The 16,055-nt window shown below is 52.5% G+C and overlaps 3 protein-coding genes across 3 annotated transcripts; 1 reads left to right on the top strand and 2 right to left on the bottom strand.

The window, feature by feature from the left end:
- Positions 1–4,379: 4,379 nt before the first annotated feature.
- AYO21_11448 (hypothetical protein) lies at positions 4,380–5,450 on the bottom strand (the record flags this gene model as incomplete). The annotated part of the gene is made up of 1 exon (XM_022661340.1): positions 4,380–5,450. One exon carries the CDS (start codon positions 5,448–5,450, stop codon positions 4,380–4,382), a length of 1,071 nt encoding a protein of 356 aa, XP_022506342.1.
- A 3,418-nt stretch (positions 5,451–8,868) lies between these two features.
- AYO21_11447 (hypothetical protein) lies at positions 8,869–10,821 on the bottom strand (the record flags this gene model as incomplete). Its single annotated transcript, XM_022661339.1, has 2 exons — positions 8,869–9,114; positions 9,190–10,821. The coding sequence occupies 2 exons, from the start codon at positions 10,819–10,821 to the stop codon at positions 8,869–8,871; spliced, it is 1,878 nt and encodes a 625-aa protein (XP_022506341.1).
- Positions 10,822–13,566: 2,745 nt separating this feature from the next.
- AYO21_11446 (hypothetical protein) lies at positions 13,567–14,622 on the top strand (the record flags this gene model as incomplete). The annotated part of the gene is made up of 2 exons (XM_022661338.1): positions 13,567–13,962; positions 14,014–14,622. 2 exons carry the CDS (start codon positions 13,567–13,569, stop codon positions 14,620–14,622), a joined length of 1,005 nt encoding a protein of 334 aa, XP_022506340.1.
- Positions 14,623–16,055: the final 1,433 nt, after the last annotated feature.

Here is a 16,055-nt window from a genome sequence, read left to right as displayed (position 1 = left end):
CTTTTAGCCTTCTTGTGTGCCGCTTCGTTGCCACCTCCTTGATGGCTAGAATTATGCAATCTGTCGTTTCATCCGTTTTAGAGTGCTGTCCCCCCCCGGCTAGCGCTAATTTTGACGCAATATTGGGTGTGTTTGTTCCATGGTTCTCTTGTCTGGGCAATGTGTGGAAGGTGACCCAGGGGGGAGCGTGTGGCGGTCATATCCCGTCCCCAGGGACATCAGAATGCACAAGCCTCTTTTGAGGGAAGGGGGGGAGGACTAAAACTGAAGAAGAGGAGGGGAGGAGGCATTTCGTGGAAACTCGCGCTAATCCACCAAGTCAGGGACACCACCGCAAGGTTACATACATACGTACATGCATGACGGAGACCCAGGTACGTGCCGTAACGGGATCTAGCGTGGACTGCGCATCTCTCTCTTGGAATCGGGGGATTCCACCACCTAAGTGCTCTGCTGGCTGGGAGATGGATGTCACCACTCCTCTCTCTGACATGCAGAAGTTGGTCTGTCTATGATCAGCACCTCACTTACAGAGTCCATCTTCCGCCTCCCCAAAAGGAACCCACGCAGTCCAGGCTTGTACAAGAGCAAGGTTGAAGTAAACCGGCGAAATCGAGTATTACCGCTGCTGCTGCTGCTGCTGCCGCCGCCGCCGCCGCCACTTTACAGTCGACCTAATCCTCGCCCTCTGCACGTCGTCATCGTCTCCCATCGACCGATGGATGCAGGCTTCAAATGCAGTGATTCATTTCCATCAGTAATCAGGAAAACGATCGTCAGCGCTACTCTGCGGCCCCAAAGCAGCGTGTGGTATACTGTAGGTATATTCCGACCTAGCTCGGTTGCCTTGGTCCGCTTCACCGCCGACATGGCAGCCTTGCCCGGTTTTCTCACGGCGAGGTCCTTGTTGGAGTTGTTTGGTCCCGTTTACAATCTTGTCGCGGAATCAGGATGCTCAGGAAAGAGAGAATGACCAAGGAGGAGAGGAGAGGAGAGGAGAGGACGGTAGGACAAGGTCACAAAAGCTTCAGGCATTCCAAACCTCCAACCCGATGCTACGGGCAGTGTTTTACTACGGTTGGTGCCTTGCTGAGGTTTTTCCGCCTCTATCCTATATTCTCCATTGCTCTCAATTTTATGTCTTCTTCTGGAGAACTGAGGCCACCATTCTCTCCATATCAGCGGTCTGGACCTCGGCGTCGTCCTCATCCTCGCATGTTGCTGCTGTACCACCACGCAACACGCGGGGGTTAACGGGTTAACGGGGGTGACACAACAGCAGCCCATGCAAGGGAAAATATGCATTCATTGACCGGTTACCGAACCTACCTTTATTCTTTTGACACATTCCGGTTTTTGTCCTCCAGCGAGGATTCAGCTCAGACAAGTACCTAGGTTTCTTTTCACGAATGGGAAATGGGTCATCTGGGGATCTTCATCGTCCATGACTCCCGAGTCCTCTTGAGGACTGACTGTATTGGCTTCCTCTCCCCCCTCCTGCCCTTGCCCCTGCGCTTGCCCTACATTTCCACCACAGCACCCGGACCGACCGAACGAACGATAAAAAATACAAAATCCGGGCTATGCGTCAAAAGTCCCATTTCTATACCCAAAGCTCCTCACCGCATGCTCTTCTATCCCTGTCCTTGTCATTGTCTTTGACTCGGATCAGGATTGCCTTTGTCTGTGTGTCTGCCTGCCTGCCTGCCTGCCTGCCTGACCTCGCTCGTTAAGGGTCAGCCCTATCACTAGCTGTGCGACGTCAATCATTTCGAAAACGCTCAATCCATCCCGGGGTGGCGGTGTGACACATATAGACCTGGTGTATACAAAGGTACAAAGTAGAAGTGGGAGTATGCTCCGTAGGAGTACAGACAAACGGCATTGACTTTCTCCACTTCCTTGAGGTGTATTCTCCTTACTCTAGAACTGTCCATGGATACTCAACCGCCGTTTTATACCCAGTGTTGCCCGTCAGGCTTTCAAGCAGCCGGCCCTTGAAACATGGGATATGGGATTTAGACATAGACATAGACGTAGACACAAAATACGGATATGGATACAGCTATAGACACAGGTATTGATACATACGGCGTTATAAGGGATTATCAAACTCATGTACACTGTCCCACAAACTTACAGGGCAGAACCTGTCAATGTCAGTGCCAAAAAGTCACAAAGTCAAAAGTCAGCCTCGTCGCGAATACATATGTACTAATATGTAATACGACCCCCGAACCCAGAAATCCCCAAAATCCAGATCCCGGCCTTGGCTCCCTATCCCCACTGGCGTAGATCCCGGTAAATACATACATAGTAGAAAAGGAGTCCCTTGGGGAAAAAAGAAACGAGGAAGAAAGAAAGAAAGAAACAAAGTCAGTCTCGCCTCCCGGATATCGGGCCCGGCCATGACCATGGCTATGAATGGGTCAAGTCGTCATCGTCGGTTGTAGGCGTGTGCGAAAAGGTTCAAGGTCGATGGTAAGAGGTAAGAGGTAGTAGGCCTGGGTGGAATACCGCGTCGGGTTAAAATAGATATGTGCCCACACCGTATCGTCCCTGGACAGGCGCTGCGCAAAGCAAAGGACTTGGCCGTAGTTTGGCTTCCCCTGACGTGAATCCTAGAGAGGTATTCAGGCAACGATAGGACCGCAAGTCCCGATCAGCAAGCATATAGTCCCGTCGAGTCACGCGCACACCCCAACGGTGACAAACGGCGGCGGTGGCGGCGACAGCAATAATAACAACGGCCCCTGCATCTGCATATGACCTGCCTACACTGGCAGAGGCAGTTTCCGATCATTTTTCTTCCCTCGCGCAAAAAAGCAACTTCAGTCCAACCCCCCTCCCCTCCCCCTTTTGCCACTTTCGGGACGCCCAGCATAGATCTCCACCGGGCGATGATGCACGCATGCATTAACGGCAGTCGCCTGTGCCTGTAATGCTGGAGTCGACCAGGACTGTGGGGACCGGATTGTCATTCTGGCCTAGTCTGTCACTCCCTCGGCCTTGTTCTGTGGAGGCGAAGAACAATGGACAAGACTGACTGACTGTGGGATCGAGAGCGAGAGAGGCGAAGACTGGTCGGGCCGTTGGTTTCCTTCCTCGCCATTGCCCTGTCCCTGTTCCTGCCCGTGCGAAAAATGAGCGGATTCAGACAATCCCGTCTGCCTGTGCGCCTCGTCTCGTCTCGTTTCGTCTTGTCTTGCAGTGTTCTCGGGCCGCTCTCCCTCCCACCCTTCCTCTCTTCAGCCTCTAGCAGCTTTTACCGCCCTCCGTGGCCCACATGTCCAGAGTCCAATCTCGCCTTCTCGATGGTCTTTTCCCTGTAAGGCGAGCCCAGTATCGAAAAGGAGACGAGTAGCAGCGAACGACCTGTCCAGGACCACCACGACCGCAGCCATGTCATGCAAACCTGGCCCGCTTCTCATGAAACATTAGCCCGAATCCAGAGATCGACGACGGCCGTAGCGTCGCACCGAAAGTAAAAGCCCTCCCCAATCAATCCCCGTGTATGATCGCCTGGAAAGTCAGCCTCGCTTTGTTTGGCACTTCCTCCCAAACCCGAGAAGAAAGAAAGAAAGTCTCTGAACCACGCACCAAAGCGGGAGATTGTGCATAGCAAGAATTGGAAACTGAGGACAGCCGCAAATGAAAAACAATACACCGAGTTCTCTTGGTATCGGCGTTTCCATTCCTAATAAGGTCTGTTCCCATTCGTCATATCATCGTTCATTGGAGTCGTAATCATATCTGGTAGATGGTGTATCTCGGTAATGACAGGCCTTTCCTCCCCTTAACATGGCGATTTCAAACGTGCGCGAGGCATGCTATGGATATAGTAAAAGCAAAGTAAACAAAGTAAAAAGCTTCAGAAGCTTCAAATCAGGACAGACAGCAGACGATATATGAATACATCCTACCGTCACCTTTTCTGTGTGAAATGACCCCCCATCGCTTTCCGGCCCTCCCTTTCCTCCCCCAGCACGCCCCGATACTCTTACAATTTTCGTTGCGTAGCATCCTCCAGGAAAATTCACCCTTGGTAAGGAAAAAGATAAAGTAACACGCGGAAAAGACTGGTTGAATGGTCGATGAGCAAAAAAAGCCATCAATGTCGAACAAAGAAGGTCTTGCTCGAGCTGCGAACCCCACGGATTCGTCGGATTGTAGGGTTTGGCTCCCTCGTCGGTAGTGACTGGTGGAGAAATCATCCGTTCAGGTCAATTTATGACCTTTCGAGTCGTTCGACGTTTGTGATTGATTGCGGAAGGCGGTTCGACCGCTGGTTCTGGCTGGCGGACACGCAGCAAGATATTCGCGCTGATTTTGACTGGGAGCCCATTTACCCAGGGCTTGTTGACAGAGAACCGATAACTTCAAGGCTGTTCAGGCTTCATAATCACCTCGACTTTCCGACCTTTGCCTCTTCCTTTGATACCCTTGTTGCTATGCTTGTAGAGATCCTGAAAATAGGAACGGAGCTCAGCATGTTCTGGGTCCATCTCGTTGTGCGCAAACTGTTCAGAGAGCTTTGCCAATGTCTCTTTGTGGAACTTGTTCATGTGTGCTTTGAGGTTTCCCAGTTGTGTGAAGACTTTGCCTCCATGGCTGCCGTCCAAGCCTTTGCAGCCGTCGAGTTTACATTCGTACTTCCGAGTTCGGGTCCCTGGATCGGATGAGGATCTTTTTCGGTTCGGTCGTTGGCCAACATGTCGTCGCTCGTGAGTTCGAAGGTTGCCCAGTTGCGAAAACGTTTGTCTGCACGTCGGAACAGAGCATGTGTACGGCTTCTCTCCCGTATGGGAACGAAGGTGAATCTTGAGGTGTGTTGGCTGAGAAAAGGACTTGAAACAATCGGGATATGGGCACAGATGTTTCTTAGGCTTGCCACTGGTACTGCTAGCTGGCACAAGCATCTGGGGAGGTAGCAGTGTCTTCATGAGTGAGTCGACTTCGGAGGCATTGTCTGGAGCAGAGCTAGCCAAAGATTGAGGAACGATCGGAGGAGTAGTATGGCTCGACGAGATGATGGACTCAAGCCGGTTCTGCTCTGACAGATCGCAGGACAGATAGCTCGAGGGTGCCTCTGAGTAGGTGGAGCGGCCATCGTCGAAGTTGCCCCGCTCCTCTCCAGCCCAACTCGTTGGCGTCGTCGGGCCTTGAGCCGGGGTGAAATAATCCATGGGAGTGAAGTCGTAGTCAGAGAAGCTGGTGAAAGTCTGAGCACGAGCCAGGGTGGTCGGCGGCGCAGAGCCTGGAGTGCTGAAAGAGTCATAGTCGTACATGTCATGCGAAGGTACGTTCTGCAGGTAGAACTCCTGAGGAAATGTTTGCGGCTGTGCGGTCGCTGGTGGCTTGGAGGGAGCTGGCACCGACGTGGGCACCATCCATTGTCTCAATTGATGCATATGCCACTCGATCTGGTCGGCGGTAGGATTGAAGGCCATGTTCAACATCGAAGGAGTCTTCGTCGTCGTCAACGTCTCGAGGGGGTTAGCACGCCAACAGATATGCTCTGTCCAGGCGAGCTCACTTCCGAGGAAGCCAGGAAGGGTCCGAGAAAACAATCAATGGTACTCTGGATAGCGTGAATAGGTGACTCCGGCGCGACGCTCGGAATGGATCGAGGCTATAGAGTAACACTTTGAACAAGCAAGAGCCAACGACACGACTACATTGCACTCGAATGCTGGCCCAAGGACTGGATTGGCAGTAGATCAAGCAAGAGAGTGCAGATACGGGGGAACGAAGTGTGGGGGTTCGAGTGGCCACTGGCTGGAAGACGGTGGTAGCGGTCCTGAGGTCGGCCAGGATGAACGGACAATGAAGACCCTGAAAAGCAGCTTTTTGAGCAAGGAACAGTCCTAGAGCTTGGAGATGTAAGCCGAGTCTAACGTGGTCTATGGATGGGTAGACAGTATAGTCCGAGTGACGAGATCAAACTGGGTATTATACCTCTTCGCTTGACCCGACTCCATTGTATGCTCAGACAACCAGTCAGCAGCGTGGGCGGTGCCAAAAAGGACAAGCTCCCTAGCATGATGGTTTCAGGGATTCTGCGGAAAACGGAAGAGATTGCGTTCCCCATCGCACGTATCTGGTGTCGTCGAGGCTAAGGCATCGAAAGGGTGCAGCCTTGCCCCTCCGCCAGCTTGAGCGTGGGTGCGACAAGGCCATTCAGCGCCTCTGCTTACCGCTTTGGGGCGAGCCAGATGACACAAAGGTGAAAAATTTTTCGAGATCCAGCATCGTCTCAGTGGCTGCCAGAAGGAGAGGGAAGCCTTCAGGCCAGTGAGAGTCGCCCTAGATGATTTCGGGATACGCATATGCGAGGTAGGCATGGGTACGCATAAGGGGAGGGATTAGGGCTGCAAGGGAACAAACTTACTCAGGCCGGGGCGCACAATGCAGAGTCTGAGGAGATGTCGTCGTTACCCTAAGGTGGGTCGGGGGGTGGTGGTGGTGGATGAGCATGACGGCCAGGGCAGGGCCAGGACCGATAGCCTGCAGCGATCGTTCGATTTGGGGTCCCTTGCAAGGGACCTAAGAAGCAAAGAAGGGATCCTGGCATGGGGAGGAAAAGTTTGGGGGTATCGGGTCGCTAAGTCTGAGTAGTTCATCCGTCATAATCCCAAGTCGGCGCTGGTCAAGTCGCAGACCATTTTGAGCTGCATGAAAAAGCTCGGATGAAAAAAGCTGCTAGGTGGAGCAGGACGAGGGATTTGGGCAACCTTTGGCTGGTGGCTTGAACAGGATTCCACAGACTATACCCTTAAAGGAGACTCCACGCTTTAGAGACTCGTGGCGCCAACCTGGAAATAAGCGAGCGCCCAGGCTTGATGCGTGGTCGATTGATCCTAGGCCGTGCATACTGCGCGTTCATTCCTCCCGGCGTCTTCCATGGAATCTTTGGGAGGACAAGCCCGGCCCTTGACTTCCGCTTGATGGGGGTGCGGTGAGGCTTAGATCTCTTCTTGGGTCAACTTGGGAAAACGGATGAGCCAGGCACAAGATTCGGCTACTGTTAGTGACCTTTCGCGCGCGGCCAGTGCCTGAGTGGTGTCTTGCAGCAGCTGAAGTTTTTCCTATCGGGATTTTCTCCATGCCTGAGCATGCATCCAAGATAGCTTGGGCTGAGCGAGAAAATTTTTTTCTCCAGCTGCAGGATATCGTTCAGAGTTGAAACTGGGGTTTGAGGAGAAGTCTTGGAGTGATAGACGAGGGACCTCACCAACCGGTTCGTGGGTTTAGGCACATGATCAGGAGAAAGAGCAAGCGATCCAGGGCTTCGTAGTAGTTGGTCCGTTGTCTGGTACATCCCACGCAGTCTTCCCCTCAGATTGCCTGCCCTGTGGCCCAGACACAACTGGTGTTTTTACGCAAATGCTGCAGTGAAGAAAACCTCGCCCCCTCTTGACCCGATACATACGATCCTCGATTTAGTTCAATGAGTGTTAACCAGTTCTGGGAGAGACTGCAAGATGATCACATGAATGGAGAAACAACTGAGCAAGGGTGGCTTCTTGTTTCGAGAGGACAGCGGGGGTACCAGGCGGCTGGAGTAACGAATGGTTTAAGGTTCTGAGTCCGTGGCGCTGGCCATTGATCAAAGGAGAGATTGATACGTCTTGTCTGGGTAAGGAAGATTCAAGTTAGCACGGATGAAGGATTGATTGACGATGGAGGAGGAAAGGGGGAAACGGGTACGCCCGCTCTGGCTGCGCTCGGCCGCCTCCGAAAGTGAAAAAGTGAACTGAGGACAACGGGTATAGTACCAAGTCACTTGTGTATCTTTGACTTGGGACTTGGGTCTCGGATGATGTGGTGCCGTGGTGCGGTACTTGGTACCTCGTTGGACTGGGTCCGCCGACACTGTCGACAAAGTCAATTCTGCTCTTGGAGGAGCTATTGCCAGCTGGTAGCTAGAGAAGAAAAAGAACAATACATGTCTGTAACTGCGACTTGTGCTGTAGATCCCGCCCCGGACCTTACGTCAGGGCTTGCGAAACGCAGGGGACTTGGAGGCCCAGGGTTGACTTCCCAGTGCCCACCAACCACTACCACTTATCTTAATCGCTAAACCACCATCACCACCACTACCACCACTGCAGACTTTGACGAGGGCCGTACGGACTTTGTGGTGCATCCCCGACGAAAAATTCTTCCCTGATTATCAACGTATTCGCATTTTTGATTGGATTGCTCAGCTGCATCGCGGTAGGGATCGAGAAATCTCTGACAACGAGGCTTTCGCTCTGCCCAAGTCGACATCAGCGATGGTAATCACCATGCTTCCTTTCCACCCACGTCTGTTCCCTGCACTATCTCCCCATCCTGCGACCTAAACAACCGAGCAATACGCAAACTGAGCAAATTTTTTTCATCGAAAGTATAGCCCAAAGAAAAAAGAACATTGGCTGCGACGGTCGCTTCAACCTCATTCCCGACTCGCCTGATCCGCCTGATTGACCTCAAACAAACCATCCACCAGACACACCCCCCCAAACATCCACTAATGCGAGCCCGCCACGCCCATAAGAAGTCCAGCCATTCCCAGAGCCCGGTGACCGTCAAGCTAAAGAGAATACTCCCCCAGAGCCATGAGGCCCCCTCATGCAGATGAGCCCGGGCGCCTGCAACTCGAGTCTTCATACCTCTGCCGTTACTGCCGGATGCCCTTCCAAGTTCTTCAACCTGTTCATAACCACTGCAAGCAGCTGATATGGGAAGGCGAAAGTCTCCAAAAGCCAAATCATACACATGCACATGTAACTGCGAACTCCGTCAGCCGTCCCAATCCTAGTCTCCTGCCGGTTTGCTGCCGTCCATTTTGCTTCTAGAATATTCACGCATTCTCCACTAGACTCAGAGTCCTTGGTGCGCCCCTCGCCATGTGGTATACTGCCAGATTCGAGCCTTCATGTCTCCTGATCCCGTAGCGAAGAGATGGCCTGTTGGACACGGGGCGACGGATATCACAGAGTTCTTGTGACCTTGAAGCATCATCTGCGCATTACCGGTGTTGGGGTCCCAGAATTGGACTCCACGGTCTTTGGACCCAGACATAACCCATTCGCCGCCGGGAGTGAGGCAAACCGAGAGCACATAGTCCTGCGCACGAACCACCGTTAGAGTTTCTCAAACATAATACCAGAGGCAGGAACCGGAAGGGGGAAAACAACTCACTTTGTGCCCCTCAAAGGTGCGAATACATTTGCCGTCCTTCGCGGCTGCAGCCGGAATAAGGCCTCGCTGTGGTGTGAGTTCCCACATCTTAATCGTCTTGTCCAAGCTACCGCTGACCAGCTCCCGACCACTAGGGGAGAACGCGACCGAGTAAACACTGTCCTTGTGGCCCTGTGGCCCTTCCAGTCGCTCGATGAGATATCCACTCGAGCAATCCCAAACCCGGACACTCTTGTCTAGGGAACCGGCTGCGACGAAACGTCCATCCGGGGACATGGCTACGGTAGTCACCCCGTCTTCGATCGAGAGCACCATGACCTGTTGGTTTGACTCAATGTCCCACAAGCGAACGGTTTTGTCGCCGGAGCCCGAAGCAATCAACCGACCAGTTCGCGAGAAGTCCAACGAATAGATGTCTTGCTCATGTCCATCGAACGTGGTGCGGATGCGCTTGCTTGCGATGTCCCAAACACGGATCCTCTTGTCCTCGGCGCCTGTCGCCAACAGCTTGCCATCGGGGGAGAAGCAGACAGATCGGATGTACAAGTCACCGTCCTTGTCCTGGACATTTTCGTCGAGCAACTCGCACACCTTCTGGCCGTCCCTTGCGTCAAAGATTTGAGCACTGCGATTGCAGCCTGTGGCGACGTACTTGCCATCGCTTGAGAAACGTACACAGCAGACAACGGAAGTGTGCTGAAGATTGTGCAAGAGAGTAATATCAAGCACACGAGGAACATTTGGATTGAAGACGGCATGCCATTCGCCATCGGCGCTGGTTCGCTTGAGATGATCTGGCAGGTCATCCGGGTTCAAATCGGCGAGGACGTTGCCGACATTAGGATACTGGCCTTGGCCTGGCATCTGATGACGCGGTCCAAGCTGCATGTCGGTGCCCGGAGGAGTAGGCCGGGGGATTTGAGGCGAAGCTCTTGGGTCATTCTGATACGGCATGGCCTGTGGTTGGCCTGGATGTTGCTGAGGAGTTGCGGGCCCGGGTCCAGGTCCACCTCTGTTAGCCATGGATCGATTCTTCCCAAGACCCGGGGAATTGGTAGGCGGTTGTGGTTGCGGCCCATAACCGTTCAGCGTAGGACCCTGCTGATAGCCGGGAAAGGAGTTGGGTGGTTGTGGCGGCGGACCCTGGGGTTGTGCGGATGGCGGAGGTGGTTGCAGAGGATGCTGCTGAGGAGGAGGTTGTTCTGGTGGAGGAGCCAGCCCTGGACCACCTTGACCTTGGTTTGCCATGATTCCACTGAACAACCCACCCTGGCCGTGTCCTAGAGCTGGGGGTGCTTGTGCTGGACCAGCATGCTGAGGAGGGCCACCGAGGTGCGACTGCACCTGGGACCCTCCGCGTAGCTCCAGTTCATGTCGCAACAGACGAATCTCAGCCTCGTAGTCTTGCTTCATCTTCAACTGATTCTGTTCCAGCTGATAGACCTTGTTGCGAATCAGCTCCATCTCTTGAATCTGTTGCGCGACCTGGCTCTCGACCTGCTCAGAGGATCTAGACTGATTATCGAATTCGGCTCGTAGCTGGTCCAGGATCTCATTCAAGCGGTGGTTGGGCTGGCCAGGAGGCGCAGGTCCCAAATTGGGGTTGCCGCGGTGTGTCGTCGAGTTAAACATGTTGGACGCACAGTGAAATATTGATGGCTATAGAGTTGTCGCAAGATGAGCGATGATTGCTGGCTGTAGCGATGATCGGTGAGACGAGAGAAGAAGAGAGTTGGGGGATTACCACGAGCGCAGGTACCTGTTGTTCGGCGGCGAAAGAAGCGTGAAAAGGCGCTAGTGGTAAGGGTAGAAAAATTGCGGATAAGCTCACACAGAAGCCCCGGGCGACGGCCCAAGGCACAGCTGATCCGGTAAAGGAGCGCTGGTGCGTGCCAGATATCGATGTGGTCGGCGGACAGAGTTTAGTGATGGAGAGAGAGCCCTGCGCAGAGTAAAAGGAGCCAAGAGGAAGAAGGGGGGGACGATGGTAAGGCGCGAAGGAGGAAAGGAGAGAAAAGTGTGTGTTTGGTGGAGGTTGTGCAAAGTAAAGACGGGAGGAGGAGGAGCAAGCAGCGGCGGAAGGAAGCAAGCAAGCAAGACACGAGAAATGGGGCCGATGCAGAACGAACAGGAGAATAATGGGGGCGAGCTTTTGCTTGATGGCTTGGTTGGACTGAGTTAGTTAGGCTACCACTGACTACCGAACTGCCAACAGTGGAAGGCCCTTCAAGCCCTCGTATCTCCACACCACAGAACCATGATGCAGGCCCAGGCGCCAGACTCCGGATGGCAGATGTGGTTGTAAGTAGTAGGCGCCCGGGGGAGAAGCCAAATAAAGAGCGGGCAGGGACATGCAGGCAATAAGCGGGAAGCACGGGTTCCCTGGAAGCAGACGCTAATGGAGGCCGCTAGGCAGCTTTACTCACACGATTGGCAGTTGGCCCAGAGCCTGGGTCCGTGCTTAGATGAACCGAAAGAGCGGAGAAGCCCAGGAGCATTGGGGTTCTGCAGCCCGGGCGTTGTACCCTGTAGAGAAACCAAGGCTGCACACATCAGCGGCTGTGAGGAAGACTGCATACCTACAAGTAGGTAACAATCTCACCGGCCTTTGATTCGATCACAGTCCTCACACATCAAAAGGTCGGGTCAAAAGTCCGAAGCAGGTAAGGCAGTAGTTGGTCTTGTGTATCTGCGTGCGTGGTGACACCTCCGTCAAGATTGCGACTGGGTCTGTGCAGCTACGAAGGGATGCAGAATATATTTGCTATGGAATTATCTTCCGGTGACCGAACCACATCACCACAAGCTCTTCATGCTCTTGCCTCCGATTCCCCTCATCAAGTAATTCTTGAGGAGGAAATGTGGAAGGGAACGCCAGGCTAAGAACAATTGCGGATCATCAGGCTGAAGCGATGAGAGCACAAATTACACCATCATGTCTACAGGACGAGACGGGCATTCCCGAATATGCGGGCTAGTCGGTACACTGCAGGCAGAGGTAGGGGTGGGCCATACCATGCTATCCTGACCAATGTTTGACATGGGGGAGCAAACACGATATGGGCGGAGCTCAGCGCGATCAAACTTTGGTAGACCATCGTCATCGTCATTAGGCTTGAGTATAGCAGGTTGCTCGAGGTCTGATAAAAAAGAAACAGAGAAGAAAGGCGGAAGAGATCGGAGAAAATCAGCACAAACTCGTTCAAAATGCTTCGAGTCGGAGGGTATGACATGGCAAAATTGATTGCAGGAGTGAAGCTAGAATTGGTAACAGGTGTGGCAAAGGCCGAACGCTTTTCGACAGATTCAAATGAAGGCTGCCAGAGGTCTGTTGAGAATGTGCCATGTCAATCTCATGGTTGGGCCTGAACGTTCAGTAGCGACCCTGCCACACTCGCCATGGTTGTAGAGCCGGGAAATGTGAGTATCTTCAGGACACCACAAGAACTGTTGTACAAGGTTGCGCACCGGAGGAGTAGCCATTTGACGAGTATTGACCCCCGTTTTCCATCTCTTAAATCGTCCCCTTATTAAATCTTTCATCGTAGACCGGGCTTTCGTCTCTTTCACTTGGGCGACTCCAAGTACTGTCGAGTATGTCCATCGCATTGTACCGACAGACTGTTCTGGAGGTTCTGCATGTTGGACCTGTGGCCATTCATCTGTTGTACAAAGTCGTCGCGGAGGACTCTTAGTTTGCGAAAGGTGAAATCAAGCTAAAACCGATCAATATAAGGTAACGTCGATGTCAACTGGGAGGACTGTACCTGATCAATGCGGGTTTGGGTTCACTCCGCGTGTATCCTGGCACCGTTAGCCCTCCGTACAATTCAAAGCATCCCAGGACTCATACCCAGATACAATATCAGGGGGAGGTATCCATAATGTACGACTTCGCGGGTGATGTCAAGGATCTTCCCTATGCGCTCCTTTGAGATTATTGTTAAATGATATTCTGTGCTTTGCGTCATGTGTCAACGGACCTTGGTCTCTTCAGAGAACTGAATCATCTTGATAGCTATACGGAGGTATTGCCAAAATTTACGAGAATAAACGTTCGGATGGGGGGGGATCAAGTTGTCTTTGAGCGAGATATGGGGTGCTTTAATGCGAATAAAATCATGCAGGATGAAGAAGCTGCGGAACAATTTCATGAAAGCGACGGAGTCACGTGGACTAATAGCGACACTAGTCTTAAAGTAGTATCGCGCTTTTCTTTTAACAGCCTTTCACTGTCGCCAACAATTTCGCCATCACATACGAGTTGAAGTACACAAGGCATTCGAACTTTTTGGGTTCCCTACTTGTTCCAAATCGACCAAGGAAGACTGTAACACTGCACAGGTACCCCGAGCACCGTCAATTCTTCTCAACACCATGTCCAGCGCGAGACACTGGGAACAAGACAAGGACTCTACCATCTACATCGGTAACCTCGACGAGCGGGTTACTGATGCTCTTGTCTGGGAGTTGTTTCTGCAAGCAGGCCGCATTGTAAACGTCCATCTACCAAAAGATAGGGTCACCCAATCACACCAGGGCTATGGATTCGTCGAGTTCAACTCGGAAGAAGACGCTGAATATGCAGCAAGGGTCATGAACCAGGTCAGGCTCTATGGCAAACCCATCCGCGTCAACAAAGCCAGCGCCGATAAGCAGAAGTCTGTCGAAGTGGGTGCAGAGTTGTTTATTGGTAATCTGGATCCAATGGTTGATGAAAGAATGCTCTACGACACATTTGGACGGTTTGGCACATTGGTAGCTGCACCAAAAGTAAGTCTAGCCCTTCTCGCCTGTCCTTCGAACTCTGCTAAATGCAAACAGATTGCCCGCGATGAGAACAACTTATCGAAAGGATATGGATTCGTCTCTTTTGCCAACTTTGAATCTTCGGATGATGCCATCGCCAATATGAACGGCCAATACCTCATGAACAAGGAAGTCTCGGTCCAATACGCCTACAAAAAGGACGGCAAAGGTGAAAGACACGGTGACCAAGCTGAACGAATGCTCGCTGCTCAAGCAAAAGCTCATGGTGTCCAACCCACTCCTGCCACAATCCCAATGGGTGGCCCAGTGTTTGGTGGCGTCCCACAAACTCCCGTTCCTCCCGTGGGATTTGCACCACCAAATGGCAATTATCAAGCTGTGCCGCCACCAGCACAAGCAAGGCCACCACCTCTTCCCAGCGCGCCGCTCACAGCTCCACCGAGTGGTCTTCCGGCGAGACCACCTCCGAGTCAGGCTGGATATGGCGGTCCACAGGGATTCATGCCGCCCGGCTTCAATCAGGTACCTGCAGGCTTTCCACAGCCGAATACACTACCCGCCGGGTTTGCGCCTCCTCCAGGATTTGGGGGTCCACAAGCTGGTACGATACCTTCAGCACCCATGCCGCCGGGCGGGTTTTCCGGATACGGTATCCGCAAGTAACCACGGTGCTATACTTAAGGGCCGTAAGAGCTATCAGCGTTGCTATCACCAAGCTCATCAACCTCACCAAGTGGTTATGGAAATCACCATGGTTGGGTTTCTCGCCATATTGAGAAAGCATCTTTTACGACTACGGACTTGTGAATCTCGGTACCTTCCAGGACCTTCCAACCTTCCGCGCGCCTCTCGCATACCAATGGTCAGCTCCCCTCGTAGCGGCATTGAACCATAATTCGAGAGAATATTGGTGAACTACGGTCAATGCGATCCTAGTGTCTTTTCACCTGGCAGCGACTAGGCCCACTCAAGAGCTGTCATTCTGCCTAGCTGTACAAGTCGCTTGCGTTTGTCGGAAGAGGCACTTTTCTGCAATTGCACAACTGGAAAGTGAAATTCCCAAGTCCCTGTGCAGCCCAATGGTACCCAGGAGGTACGGGCGACTGCACTAATTGGCACACAGCGCTCAGGCGTTTTGCAATTCAGTGAGAAGCATGACCCTGAAAGACTTAGTCTCTGTCCCAATGCGCTGGACACAGGTGGTACTATCAGGACAAGAGGCGAGGAATCGTCGTTTTGGAGGGAGGAAATTACTGGTTTTGTCGAGTGGGGGACACAAATCAATACAAGATGAGGAGTGCGCTTGGAAGCTATTGAAGGTCAGCACTCCACGATGAGCAGCTGCGTGGTGGAGAGACTCCCATGGTGTCGCCTCGCCCATTTTCGATATTCAGACCAACAGGATCGCCACTCGCATACTGTCATGGCCATTACAAATGACGACACCGTCTCATTAGCAGATGAGGGCTGCTATCATGGCTGAGACGTGGTTATGTGGCACTCAGCTGCTGCTTGGAGAAAGAATGCAACTTGGGACCAAAAGGACCGAGTTTGGCGCATGCAGCAACGAAAGACAATCCACTCGAACAGCATCCCTGTCTGGATTTCTGTTTTCTTCGCTTCTGGGTCTTCGCGTCAGCGAGCAGTGGACACACCTCCGCTTCATGTACCACGAGAGTGCCAAGGGCGACAAGAACATTCACACCCCAGGACAGTTTGGAACATTTCAACTCAGTAACCAGTATGTCGAGACCCGAGCGGAGCAACGCAATAAAAGAACACAGGATGTGAGATACCTTACACTGCGTGTATTCTTTCTCTCTTTCTTTCTTACTTTCTTGTTCCTTTTCACGCTCTCGACGTGTCGATGCTGCTCTGCCCTCATTCTTTTTCTGTACAAGATCACCACCCACCCGCCCAGATGCAGACACATAGCAGGTTTTCCCTCTCCCCCTCTCCCCCCCCCCCCTTTCCCTTATACACATCTTCCCTCGCCCTCGCGCCCCCCTCTGTCACTACCGTATATCTCTCTCGCAATCCTAACAACCATAAATTTTTTTTTTTTTTTCACTTTCTCCTCTTTATTTTTCCACTTT

The sequence above is a fragment of the Fonsecaea monophora genome, assembly GCF_001642475.1.
Source record: "Fonsecaea monophora strain CBS 269.37 chromosome Unknown Scaff160, whole genome shotgun sequence".
Taxonomy (NCBI): domain Eukaryota; kingdom Fungi; phylum Ascomycota; class Eurotiomycetes; order Chaetothyriales; family Herpotrichiellaceae; genus Fonsecaea; species Fonsecaea monophora.
The sequence above is the reverse complement of the archived record's forward strand: the minus strand, read 5'-3'. Positions and strand labels throughout refer to the sequence as shown.